Below are 12,500 nucleotides of genomic sequence, written 5' to 3'. Positions count from 1 at the left end.
TCATTGTGCCACCCCATCTCTGCTGTCACTTCCCACTGTGTCACAGTGGAGCTGGCAGCTAGCATACAGTACTCCAAACTAAGTTTAAAAAAATGGCTTCGGTATATGGTTGCCAACTACCACAAATTCAAATTAGGGACACCAGGTCGGGTCGACTCGGGTGTCCCTCATTTCTAAGAAAATAAAATCTCACGGTGTGTGTGCGTGCATGCGTGCGTGCGTGTGTGCGTGCGTGCGTGTATATATATATATATTTTTTTTTGTTTAAATTAAATTAACCACTTGAACCCAGCATCCATATTCTGGTGGGGACATTAGCCAAAAACACACTTTGTGTACATGTGCTATTACTATAATACAGATTGTAGATCGGCTATTTATGATGAAGAGATTTGGTGTAGTCAGAAAAAAGCCTCAGGTGGAGTTTAGTGCGTTGCCGGTTAAAAATCACCCGAGGCTTCCCTGTGAGCTTAGGTTTGGGGTAGGGTGTCTGACTAATGCCTGTAATACTGTTAGCACGTCGGACCAAACATATGCACCCGTCAATAAGAACAAAATGACGTCATTGTGGAGCAAATAAACAAACGCATTGCCTTGCCCAAGTTCGTTTCAGCAGTTCTTATGTAATGCCCAGGATTCAAACTCGAATCCTGTCCCTGTGGACCGGGGTAGATATTAGACTTTTGAGGCCATCTAGGCAGCGGCTCTGAGCCACACTGCTACACCCCTTTTGACCTCCTCCCACGGGGAAACTCGATCCGGGTCACGGCACCATTGTAACGCCCGGGATTCGAACTCCGGTCTCCCGCATAAAAGTCCAACATTTTAACCACTAGACAGACCCCTGTGGCCCGGGGGAGATATTAGACTTTTGAGGCCATCTAGGCAGAGGCTCTGAGCCACACTGCTATACACTTGCACCTCCAAGATTATCAAACTATCAGAGACACTATTATGCAAACATAATGTGTGATTAGTCTGACACTAAATGTGCCCATGATCTATCTAGTTTTATTTCCACAAGCTGCCAGCAACGTATGCTGAGGAGGTTAGGAGGTACAAACCTCTTCCTCTTCAGCAACGTATGCTGAGGAGGTTAGGAGGTACAAACGTCTTCCTCTCTGATCAGGGACTACAAACACAACCAAGACGGCAATGAATTAATGGAGAGAGATAAATTATGTCAAAGCGCATCAGAGGGTGGTGAAAACAAACAAACAGCAGACAACCATAGTAAAATTGCTGTTCCTGTAGATACATTGTATACATTGGGGTGGGGTCTGGCGCTGAGAATTCACAGCGGAGCCGCACCGCAGAAAGTATAAAAAAGTTTTGTCCTCAGAGAACTTTGTTAGTTTCTGCAAGACTTACCGAGGTTGAAAAAAGTTTCACTTCATTTGGAATATGCTGCAGGCTTCACTCCCCCACTAGTATCCCCAGTAAAGCTCCTTATACACTCGGGTGTTTTTTTGTGTGCGATTAATTCACCCACAAATCATCTAGTACATCCGCAAGTGAATATGCAATAACATGATAAATACATGTTTATTCTGAACAACAAATAACAGCAAATAAAACCATCAACCTGGATGAATGATGCATTATATAAATAGGTTGCCGTTTTGTATCGTGTGTAAAGGCTAGTCTGAACCTGCAACGTGGTGTCAGGCTACAAGAGCCTAGGTGCCTTGACCGATACGCCAGCCGTCCAGGCCTCATCAGCCAGTTCTAATTGATTGGTTCCGTATAAATCTATACTGTAACTGTATTGTTGCTTTTTTATTAAGAATCTCATTCCCCTTTAGTAGCCTACCATTACGTTGGAATGACGTCAGAAGAGAGACAGTGGGATACGGACTGGGGGCAGCACTGGGCACTCCTGTTGCTGTGGATTAGTCATACTGTAGGTCTGTTACCTCTAATTCAGATGTGTCTACAGTATATATTAAGGCTTCTCTCTCTCTCTCTCTCTCTCTCTCTCTCTCTCTCTCTCTCTCTCTCTCTCTCTCTCTCTCTCTCTCTCGCTCCATCTCTTTCCACCTCTATGTCTGAGTGACAGGTTATTCCTGTTCCGGGAGAGCAGCGGCTCCACAGAGAAAGAGAGAAAGTGACAGAGGGACGGAGAAAGGGAGAGAGGGAGGGATGAGAGAGGGAGGGATGGAAGGAGAGAGAGAGAGAGAGAGAGAGAGAGAGGGAAGGAGAGAGAGGGAGGGAGGAGAGAGGGATAAAGGCTCAAGGTGAACAATCCTATAAGGGCAACACAGTAATGTGATCCAACCTCAAATAAACTGGCACCATAAACTTGCAGAAGAAGTTAGACATTCAATCTCACTCTATCTATAGTTCTCTCTCTCTCTCTCTCTCTCTCTCACACACACACACACACACACACACGCCACGCACACACGCACGCACACACGCACGCAGGCACGCACGCACGCACGCACGCACGCACGCACGCACGCACGCACGCACGCACGCATGCACGCACGCACGCATGCACGTAAGCACGCACGCAAACAAATATACAACTATAGAACACGCATAGGTGCTGAAAGGCAAGAAGGAATTAACACGACTTCATCCACTTATTCTATCTAGAGGAACAGGAAACCACATACAGTGTATACACACACACACACACACACACACACACACACACACACACACACACGTGTCCAGACTTGCTTCTTTAGCTGCAGCATGTCTCTCCCACCCAACCTCCCTTGTGGGTATTAAATCAATCACTGCCAAAATACTACATTTCAACAGCCTGACAGATTCTCTCTCTCTCTTTCACACGTGCGCACACACATACACACACGCACGCACGCACGCACGCACGCACGCACGCACACACACGGCAAAAAAACGGCAGGTTACAACACTTTTTTTGTTGTTTTTCTTCTTTGTAATTATTTGTTTGGTCCAAAATATTGTTTGTGTTGTCATGAGTTGTCACGACTCGAGTTGGCTTTGTCCGTGGCGTAACCGTCTTTAAATAAATACTTTATGAAATGTCTATGGGAAAAATGCATTGGGTTTCATTTCCTGGTCCATGGTAGGGGGCGGGACTGCGACGCTCTATTCCCTGCGCATCTATTTTAAGGGAAGAAAATAAATAAATAGCGCGTGACTGCGTGACTGTGGGAACCGATAGAGAGAACCGAAATTGAATTATTGTAATGGGTAACCGGTACCCAAGCACGTTCGGTTCGGTACATGCTTGGTAAACGTGTGGTGTGACAATAAAGTTGATTCTGATTCTGTCATTGTTATGTCATCTTTCCTGCATAATAAGTGGGCCTTGATTGAACTCAACTTTAGCCCAGTACTTTAGCACAGTAGCCTATAAAGTAGCTACAACAATACATTCATTGTTATTTCTCTCACGTAGCAAAACAAGAGAAAAAGATTGAAGTGAATCAATATGAATAATATTATTTCAGTAACTGAGATGACCGGCCGCTCACCAAGCAGTTAAAAGGCCTTTTTCAGAAGGTTGAGCATACCGTCTGTTTGCGTTGCCTTTGTCCTACAGTAGTATATGTACTGTACATCTACAGTAGTATATGTACTGTACATCTACAGTAGTATATGTACTGTACATCTACAGTATACCAGCCAACACAACATCAACAAGAGATAAAGCATATGAAAACAGAGAGGTCTGTGTGTTAATGCATTAGAGAGACATACAGAGAATTGGAAAATGTCAGTCCAGCATTAAGTTGAGCATTAGGCAGTAAAGCCCCATAGGATATCAGATCAGTTGTAGAAAGTCAACATGAAAGACCAAACAAGATAAGCTGGAAATGGAAATGTAGCCACCGTAGAATAGTCACTAGAATAGGCCTTTTTACTGCACCGCTGCAACGTTACCACCTTGAAGTAATAATGCAATTTATATGCAGCGCTGGAGCTTTCTACAGTGGCTAAAATTGCACGACCCCAGATCAAGATGTCAAGACCAAAACAGAGCAGTTTAGTAACCATGCATGTTATTCACCAGCAGTACCTGAGAGAGGCTGTCAGCGACTATCAGCAGTAAGCTAAGCTTCTAAATCAGCGGGATGGCTTCATGGAAACAAAGACTATATGCACTCACTGAGGTCAAATAAAGCAATGGTTTTCAAAGTGAGGGTCACCAAGGGGCTAAAATATAGAACTTTTAATTTAAATTCAAATTCAATTCATAAGATTATTGTGCCAGTTTAAGCGGGCAGGTGCGGCACTGTGAAACATTTAAAAAAATCTACAGGCTCACAACGATGCACAAGTGCGAGGCATTGAGCTTGTAGATTCGCTATTTTTGCCAGTAGTAGTTTGCCTAACATGGATATATGCCACTGTTGTATTCACCCCATATTAAACCATTTGTCAACTTTACTCAACCAGTAATATAGGTACTGGGAAAATAAATATGTCTAAGTGTTCCCTGTAGTGTGTACCGTACAAGTCAAGCTCTTCATGAGGTTCGGCAACTTAGTTACATTAGTTATATAACCATATTCAGATGAGTGAATTGCAAAAATGTCTTTATTCTCCAAACAATCTGTGTTTGCCTCCATGAAACCATCCACAGAGCATTTTCACTTCCCAAACAAAGTGTTCTGGAGCCTACACAACAGACAGACAAACAGCATACAGGCGTTAAGATAGAATACATCCCGTTTGTAGCATGCCACACTGCTGCCGCTGGCTGCACTGCTGCTACCGTATCCCACCAGAGGTATTATGATTAAAACCATTCAGTTCTGACATGCAACAGCAGTGTCTACTATGGCCACCACTGCAGCCAAAGAGAAAAGATTCTTACCTTTAATGCCGAACTTGGAGTTTCCGCCAAACTTCAGAATAACCAGCATGAGGATGAAGCCAGTGAAGGCTACAGCGGCGATACCGACCACCACGTACACCTACAGTACACACACATACTACATGTTATTACTATCACTATAATAACTACTAACTACACAATGACATGCAACATGTTATTACTATCACTATAATAACTACTAACTACACAATGACATGCAACATGTTATTACTATCACTATAATAACTACTAACTACACAATGACATGCAACATGTTATTACTATCACTATACTATACTAACTACACAATAACACAGCACCTTACTACCATTGGGGCGGCTATAGCTGAATGGTTAGAGAGGCCGCTTCATGGGAATAGAAACAGAAGGTCCCAGGTCTGATTCCTCGAGGTGTCCTTGAGTAAGACACTTAACCCTTAACTCTGACCACTTGGGCAGCTGGCTGAAGCTGGCATCAAATAGGTCTAATTATTATATTATATAACAGCCCAAAACATGTACTGTGATTGTGTAGGTGGTCATAATAATATTATCACCACTATACACAATAACATAGTCATAGTGCATGTTTTTTGGCTGTCTATGAAAACAGTAAGTAAGCCACAGTGTGTGTACAATAACTATCAGACAGGAACAGATTTCCTTTTAATAAGACTAAGAGACTAAAAGCCTCACTAGCAGCCCCTAGAGGCCCTGATGCCCCTTACATTCAACCAAACCAAAGGGTTTGAACCACCTGACACTGCCATCATTAGAACCTTGCCGCTATAGCAGGGCTAAAAACAATACCCCAGAGCTTCAAAGTGCGAGGCTAATTCAATTAGCCCTTCCATCAATACGTACACACAGCACAGGTGTCAGGAAGGACACAAACTATTGACGGTAGAACACAATGAGACAGACAAGTCAGATACAAACTGAACAGAGATGTGCGAAGCAGCCAGACACAACTTACAGCGACTCTGTCCTCAGGTGGGTCCAGAGGGGGACCATCTGTCAACATCAAAGAGAGAGAGGTGGAGTGAAAGAGGGAGAGATTAATACATACAGACAAGTACGATGCACAGTCAAATCAAACTTAATTGAACTCACAACAAATTGATAACATAGAGGATTTTATTGTTCAAGGGTCAATGACAAAGAGTAATTTGAGGGCAGATGGTGGAGAATAGCAGGCATCTAGTTAGCATATATGAAAAATAAAATGCATCGTTACAGCCATTTTCCCCAACCCTGTGTATTACTTGGATTTGCATAATAATAATACCTAGAGGCATGCCATAATAACAATGGTATTAGTGTCCATAGCAGATTCCGGTACATAGAATACATGTACATGTTCACAATATACTAAAGAATGAGATATATGTGTTTAGATGATTATGTTTTAGCTTTTGAAGCCATTTGCAGAATCAGTACAGAACAGAACAGTTCCACTTTTGGGAAATGTATTTATTTATGTATTTTACAGATAATAAATCAAAATATACCATTTCTGACAACTTGTTGTTACGTTCCAAAATATCCTCGGGCATTATAGGAACCATTCCTTTTTTAGCACATACGTAATGACCGTGGAGCTATAAGAGGTGGTCACCTCCAAGAAGACTACTAAAAAGAATGTTACATAGTATGACTAACGCTAGATTGAGAACTGCTACAGTAGCCATTATGGCGATGGAAACCAATGGTTCACAAGCCATGTGGATCATAGATCAGGAGCCTATCTCCTTCGCATGATGCAGTTTGTATACTTTGTACACTCCCTGGACATGATCCTATAGTATGTCGCTAGTATATCGTATACTTCCTAATGCAGTAAGGCATTATGGTCAATGTAAAACCATCAAAGTGTATTTGTTAATACTCAAATACTTGATTTTAAGACATTATCTATCCATTCAGTAAGTTGAGTTCAAGCTGAATTGAGAATAGGCTATATATACCTGTGGTCGGGTCTGTGAGGAAGACGAGCAGGAGATCAGCAAGGAGGTCGAGGAGGAAGAGGAGAGACAGAAAATGCAATGGAACTGAATTAATTGAATTGAATTTCAGTTTTGAACTTCTACAGTATACTGCATAATTATTCTGTCAGTGTTGTCATGCCAGATGCCTACAAATGCTAATATTTGACACAGTCCATTTTCATGTGTAGACAATAGACATTGTGCTCACCATAATACACAGGGTCTGTCACAGTTCCTGTACATTGAGGAAACAATGAAGAGAATATTGAGAAATGTTACCTTTCGTAAAATATTTGATACATGAACTACATAAGTTCTTAACGTAAGTATGAAATCATGTGTAGCTGTACATTTTACCTCTATTGCTTATGCATATGTGTACACACACAAACGCACGCACGCACGCACGCACGCACGCACGCACGCACGCACGCACGCACGCACGCACGCACGCACAGCTTACAGTATATCACCTCGCATGTGCAAGGTGCTTCAATGTCAAAAGTGAAGTCATGCAAGGTCTTAAAAGCTAACAGCAACGTCTACAACAATCAGTGTTCAACTTCGGAGCTTATGACGCTGTCAGCTCCACCACTCACCCCCCCACGGTTCCATCATGAAGTGAGCCACTACAGCCTTGCGGTCTTGTCCATATATGTTGGTAGCCAGCAGCGTGTATTTGCCATTGTTGAGGTGTGTGGGATTGTCTAGATGTAAGCAGCCGTGATATTCCCTCTCTGTGACTTCGTGGATCCTGGTAATGATGTAATCACCCTCTGATACCTCCTCGCCGTTCAGCAGCCACTGGAGATCAGGAAACGGGTTCCCTGGAGAAGTGATGCAGCAATGCACGACAAACAATACAAACACAGTCAATTCACAGTGTTCATTTGTAACTCACTGAGTGTGCAAATGTAACCAAATGGACCCTGGCTGGTCTTTCATCAAACTTGATCAGTAGGCTTTAGGCTCCCTTGAAGAGAGTATTAACTTTTGTACATCTTACCTGAAACACTGAATGGGATGCACCAATGGTGGTCTGGAATTGCGTCACTCAGTTTAGTGATGTTTGGGGGGACTGGAGATGAGAGAAGAAAGAAGTATAGTGAATAGAGGAAAAGGTAAGGGCAAACTCTGTGTGTTTGTTTGTGTGTGTGTGTGTGTGTGTGTGTGTGTGTGTGTGTGTGTGTGTGTGTGTGTGTGTGTGTGTGTGTGTGTGTGTGTGTGTGTGTGTGTGTGTGTGTGTGTGTGTGTGTGTGTGTGTGTGTGTGTGTGTGTGTCTCTCTTAGAGAAAGAGAGAGAGAGAGAGAGAGAGAGAGAGGGAGAGAATAGAATGAATTTTGATTGAACTTGGGGAATTTAAAGGACACAATAAATGTTTTCCCCATGCAGACACATTCTTTCTGGCATTCATGCTTTATTCCGATGCAATTTGTGTCACTCTCATGGCCGTGGGTCAAACTGGGGGCACGGTGGTCACTCTCATGGCCGTGGGTCAAACTGGGGGCACGGTGGTCACTCTCATGGCCATGGGTCAAACTGGGGGCACCCTAACGCTCCCATGCAGACACAATAGCATGAACAACTACAAAGCCTTAACCTACATAGAATGTCCAGTAGCAGTGAAGACTCCTTCTCTCCAACGATGTTCTGAGAGCTGCAGGTGATCTTGCTGTTGTGGTCCAGGGATGAGAGGTTGGACAGACGCAACAGTGTAGTCTGTCCTGATGTCTGGATCTGGAGAGAAATACATCAAGGAACACACATGGGTCTAAAGGCACTCTCATAATAAAAGGACAGTTGTTCCATCTCTTGTGTGTTGTGTTGGGAAATAGCTGGGATATAAATAGTTAAAGCTAATAGCTTAACTACATTTCCCAGTAGCCTGCGGGTAGCTTCACTACTTTCAGAATGATGACGCTTTCAAGCAGTTCAGCTATTTTATTTTGTTTTCCACCATGTGGCTGGGTGGGTATCTTGACAGAAGCTACATTTTCAATGACACACATCAATATAAAATAGCAAATGAGTTTTGAGTGCAGCTTGTCCATCATATCAAAAAGAGAATTCTCCATTGCCATCCATTTGTAGTCAAATTTGATTAAATCACTCGGTGTCATTTTGTATACCATTTGGTATACAAAGTAGCTTCAGTGTAGCTTCAACCATACTTTGTATACTGTATCTATTTATATATTTTGTTTGTTATCCTTTCGTGTAAAACACATGTGAAGTGTGTGCTACCACACTGTATACCGGACTGGACTTGGCCAGGGTGATAGTGTGCACCATGGATTTGAACAGTTACCCAAAAGATAAACTAATGTCATAATGAGTCATGAGTATAGTCTGTACAGTATGATCCACAGAATCAGGTTAGAATCTTTACTGTAGCTCTCTGTGTGTGTGTGTGTGTGTGTGTGTGTGTGTGTGTGTGTGTGTGTGTGTGTGTGTGTGTGTGTGTGTGTGTGTGTGTGTGTGTGTGTGTGTGTGTGCGCGCGTGTGTGCGTGTGTGCGTGCATGCGTGCGTGCGTGCGTGCGTGCGTGTTGGGGGGAGGGGGTTGTGGGGGAGGGGGTTGTGTGTGTGACTGTGTGTGTGTGTGTGTGTGTTGGGGGAGGGGGTTGTGTGTGTGTGTGTGTGTGTGTGACTGTGTGTGTGACTGTGTGTGTGTGTGTGTGTTGGGGGAGGGGGAGAGGCCTAACCTCGTTGTAGGTAACCAGGTCGTTCATGACCCAGTTGAGTTCAGGTGAGGGCATGCCAGACGTGTTACAGGTCAGGACCACATCCGCCCCCTCCCTCACAGTCACATTGAGCGGACGGAGCGTCACCATGGGAACCACTACACACACAAAGAGGAGACAAAATGAGGGAGGGAAGGAGGGAGGGAGGGAGGGGAGAAAGTGAAAGAAGGTTTATGGACAGAGGGATAGACAGGAGAGAGAAAGTGAGGAGGAGGAGGAGGAGGAGGAGGAGGGAGAGAGACAAGCTTAGGATTCATGGTCAACTCTCCTCATGGTTAGTTGAAATGCAGAACACGGCGACCTGAACACCCAGAGAGACAGTGACCGTGTGCACACGCACGCACGCACGCATGCACGCACGCACACACGCACGCACGCACGCACGCACGCACGCACGCACGTACGCACGCACGCACGCACACACACACACACACACACACACACACACACACACACACACACACACGCACACACGTTTACATGGCAGAACACAAAAAAATATCTCTCTCGCTCTCTTGCTCTCTCAGGCCTTGTACACACATGTCGGACGGACATGCTCTGTTCCGTCCGTGTTTTATGGCCGCCTCAATGCATTGAGGCGGCCATGAAACACGGACGGAACAGAGCATGTTCGTCTGATATGTGTGAATGAGGCCTCACATTTCAGCACACTCACACCCAATCAGACAAGGAGACAGGTTCAAACAGAGCGATGGTTACACTGATTACCATCGCATGTCTTCACTAGCCCAAGTACCAAATTGATTGGACACAGTCTAGAGAGGCTCAAAGACACTGGCAACGGGTGTGTGTGTGTGTGTGTGTGTGTGTGTGTGTGTGTGTGTGTGTGTGTGTGTGTGTGTGTGTGTGTGTGTGTGTGTGTGTGTGTGTGTGTGTGTGTGTGTGTGTGTGTGTGTGTGTGTGTGTGTGACCATGCATGCAGGCACATATTGCTGACCAGGAGGTGACCTGAGCATGACCAATCAGACTCAATCAGACTCTTGCCACCCTTTTTTCTCTGTCCAATAACATCCCCAGTGAGAGGAGAGGAGAGGAGAGGGGAGGAGGAGAGGGGAGGAGGAGGAGAGCGGAGGAGAGGAGAGGAGGAACGATGGGTGCCGAGTGCCGACAGCCCTGGCAGATAAAAATGGACAGATTCCTTATCAAAACCGTGTCTCCCTCTCTCCCCCTCTGTCCGTCGTGGGGATGCTTATCACCAGGGCAACCCACTTATCACTACGGCAACCCACTCAATCACCAAGATGTAGTAAAAAAAACAGTCATTTTAGTGGTGGCAGACCGGCTGCCTATCTCAACCACATATCTTAACAGGCTCTCAGTAAATCAGCTCTCTACACTCACTGAAGCTGCCTGCAGATCACATTACACGCGCGCACACACACACACACACACACACACACACACACACACACACACACACACACTCACAATCGCACATACACACGCGCGTGCGCGCACGCACACGCACACGCACACGCACACATACATATACATAAGGCCAAGCCATCCGTGACAAAACTAGAATATGAAAACACTGTGAATGTGATGTGGGTCTTGAGCATGAATCCAGAATGAGATAAACGCTGAGTTGATCATGTCGGTAGGCAAGTTATTCATGAGGTGACATGAAAATGAACCTTTTGTGTGAAACGGTTTATTTCAGACAACAGCCGACAGACAGGTTTGCAAGCGGAATCCATGTTCTTGAAGATGAACCATGCACCGATAAGGCAATTACATTTGTGCAGGCAATTGATTAACAGAAATAGCTGATGTGAACCATCCAATTACAGGGATAATTAGAAGAACAACATTAACTTACGTTAACACATAACGATTGTCGTATTAGCTACAGGAGAAGGCCACGTTAAGGTCCGCACACACCGGGAGTATTCATTTTGTGCGATTAATTCACAATCTGCTGTTTGTGTTATATGATGACATGCAATTATAACAAGGCAATGAAGCAATGTAATTATTTTTCAACACAAGGTCAATTTTCTGGGGTGTGAATAAAATCATCAACCTGTAAGAATGGAGGCACCACCAAAATCCAAGTTTGATGTGAAATAATCATGATACATTTTCATATGGTTTATTTGCGTCGATCCTGGTGTGATAATGACTTTAACACTGCTATCTATGCCTGTACAATTAATGCACTTCTGCGTTGCTTTCGGAACTCGCCCTGCATGCGGGCTCGTTCCTGCAGCATCGCAGGCATGCATTAATGACGTTAAACCACCTCCTCTTGTGTAATATTTCTTAATTCACTCGTTCATAATGTTACCAGTGGAGTACCACAATGTTCCACAGTGTTGTCCAGCAGAGCTTAATATAGGCGCTACCGGTATGATGTTTAAAGCACTGTTGTTCACGTTCATTGTGTGGCGCTCTGGCCTTCACAACACAACAGATACAGTGATTTCTGATAAGAGGCAGACATAGCAGCAGGGAAGAGATATAGAAAGGTGATTCTCTGGCCTCTTTGAGATGGAAAAAACACACACAGGAGAGAGAGATGGAACAAAGCCAGGCTGGGTCCCCCTCTATGGCTCTGGATATTACTCTGTTGCTCAAGCTAAGTGAAAGCAGAGAGGCTGTCGATACACTTCGTCTGGTAGAGATGTACAAAAAGATTTCTGGCAAGATCAAGTGTGTGTGTGTGTGTGTGTGTGTGTGTGTGTGTGTGTGTGTGTGTGTGTGTGTGTGTGTGTGTGTGTGTGTGTGTGTGTGTGTGCGTGTGCGTGCGTGCGTGCGCGTGCGTGCGTGCTTGCGTGCAACACCACCTCCAGCCCACAGAGAGGGAGCCATCTGACCTTTCCCTGACATAATTAAGAGACAGTCATCTGCCATCTCTGCGACAGATGACTGTCAGAGAGAGAGCATCCGTCCATGTCTCATATGATTTAAAGAGTATACACTGTACTA

The 12,500-nt window shown here is 44.5% G+C and overlaps 1 protein-coding gene and 1 long non-coding RNA gene across 2 annotated transcripts in view; both read right to left on the bottom strand.

Annotated features, from left to right (window-relative positions):
- The window catches only part of LOC306933458, a 34,643-nt gene extending 28,807 nt beyond the window's left edge, over positions 1 to 5,836 (bottom strand). Inside the window, exons 1-2 of the long non-coding RNA XR_013791232.1 lie at positions 5,795 to 5,836; positions 4,820 to 4,919 (exon numbers count right to left, since the gene is read on the bottom strand). This is a non-coding gene — a long non-coding RNA (uncharacterized lncRNA). The remainder of the gene's footprint in view (positions 1 to 4,819; positions 4,920 to 5,794) is intronic.
- A 1,125-nt stretch (positions 5,837 to 6,961) lies between these two features.
- Positions 6,962 to 12,500, bottom strand: part of ntrk2a (neurotrophic tyrosine kinase, receptor, type 2a) — a gene marked incomplete at both ends in the record, with an annotated part of 18,430 nt that continues 12,891 nt past the window's right edge. Inside the window, 5 exons of the mRNA XM_079516937.1 lie at positions 6,962 to 7,041; positions 7,406 to 7,633; positions 7,813 to 7,884; positions 8,411 to 8,543; positions 9,510 to 9,646. Coding sequence (XP_079373063.1) covers positions 6,962 to 7,041; positions 7,406 to 7,633; positions 7,813 to 7,884; positions 8,411 to 8,543; positions 9,510 to 9,646 — 650 coding nt within the window. The remainder of the gene's footprint in view (positions 7,042 to 7,405; positions 7,634 to 7,812; positions 7,885 to 8,410; positions 8,544 to 9,509; positions 9,647 to 12,500) is intronic.

This window comes from Electrona antarctica (assembly GCF_951216825.1).
Source record: "Electrona antarctica genome assembly, chromosome: 12".
NCBI lineage: Eukaryota > Metazoa > Chordata > Actinopteri > Myctophiformes > Myctophidae > Electrona > Electrona antarctica.
Note: the sequence above shows the minus strand (reverse complement) of the source record. Positions and strands in the feature narration are given on the sequence as shown.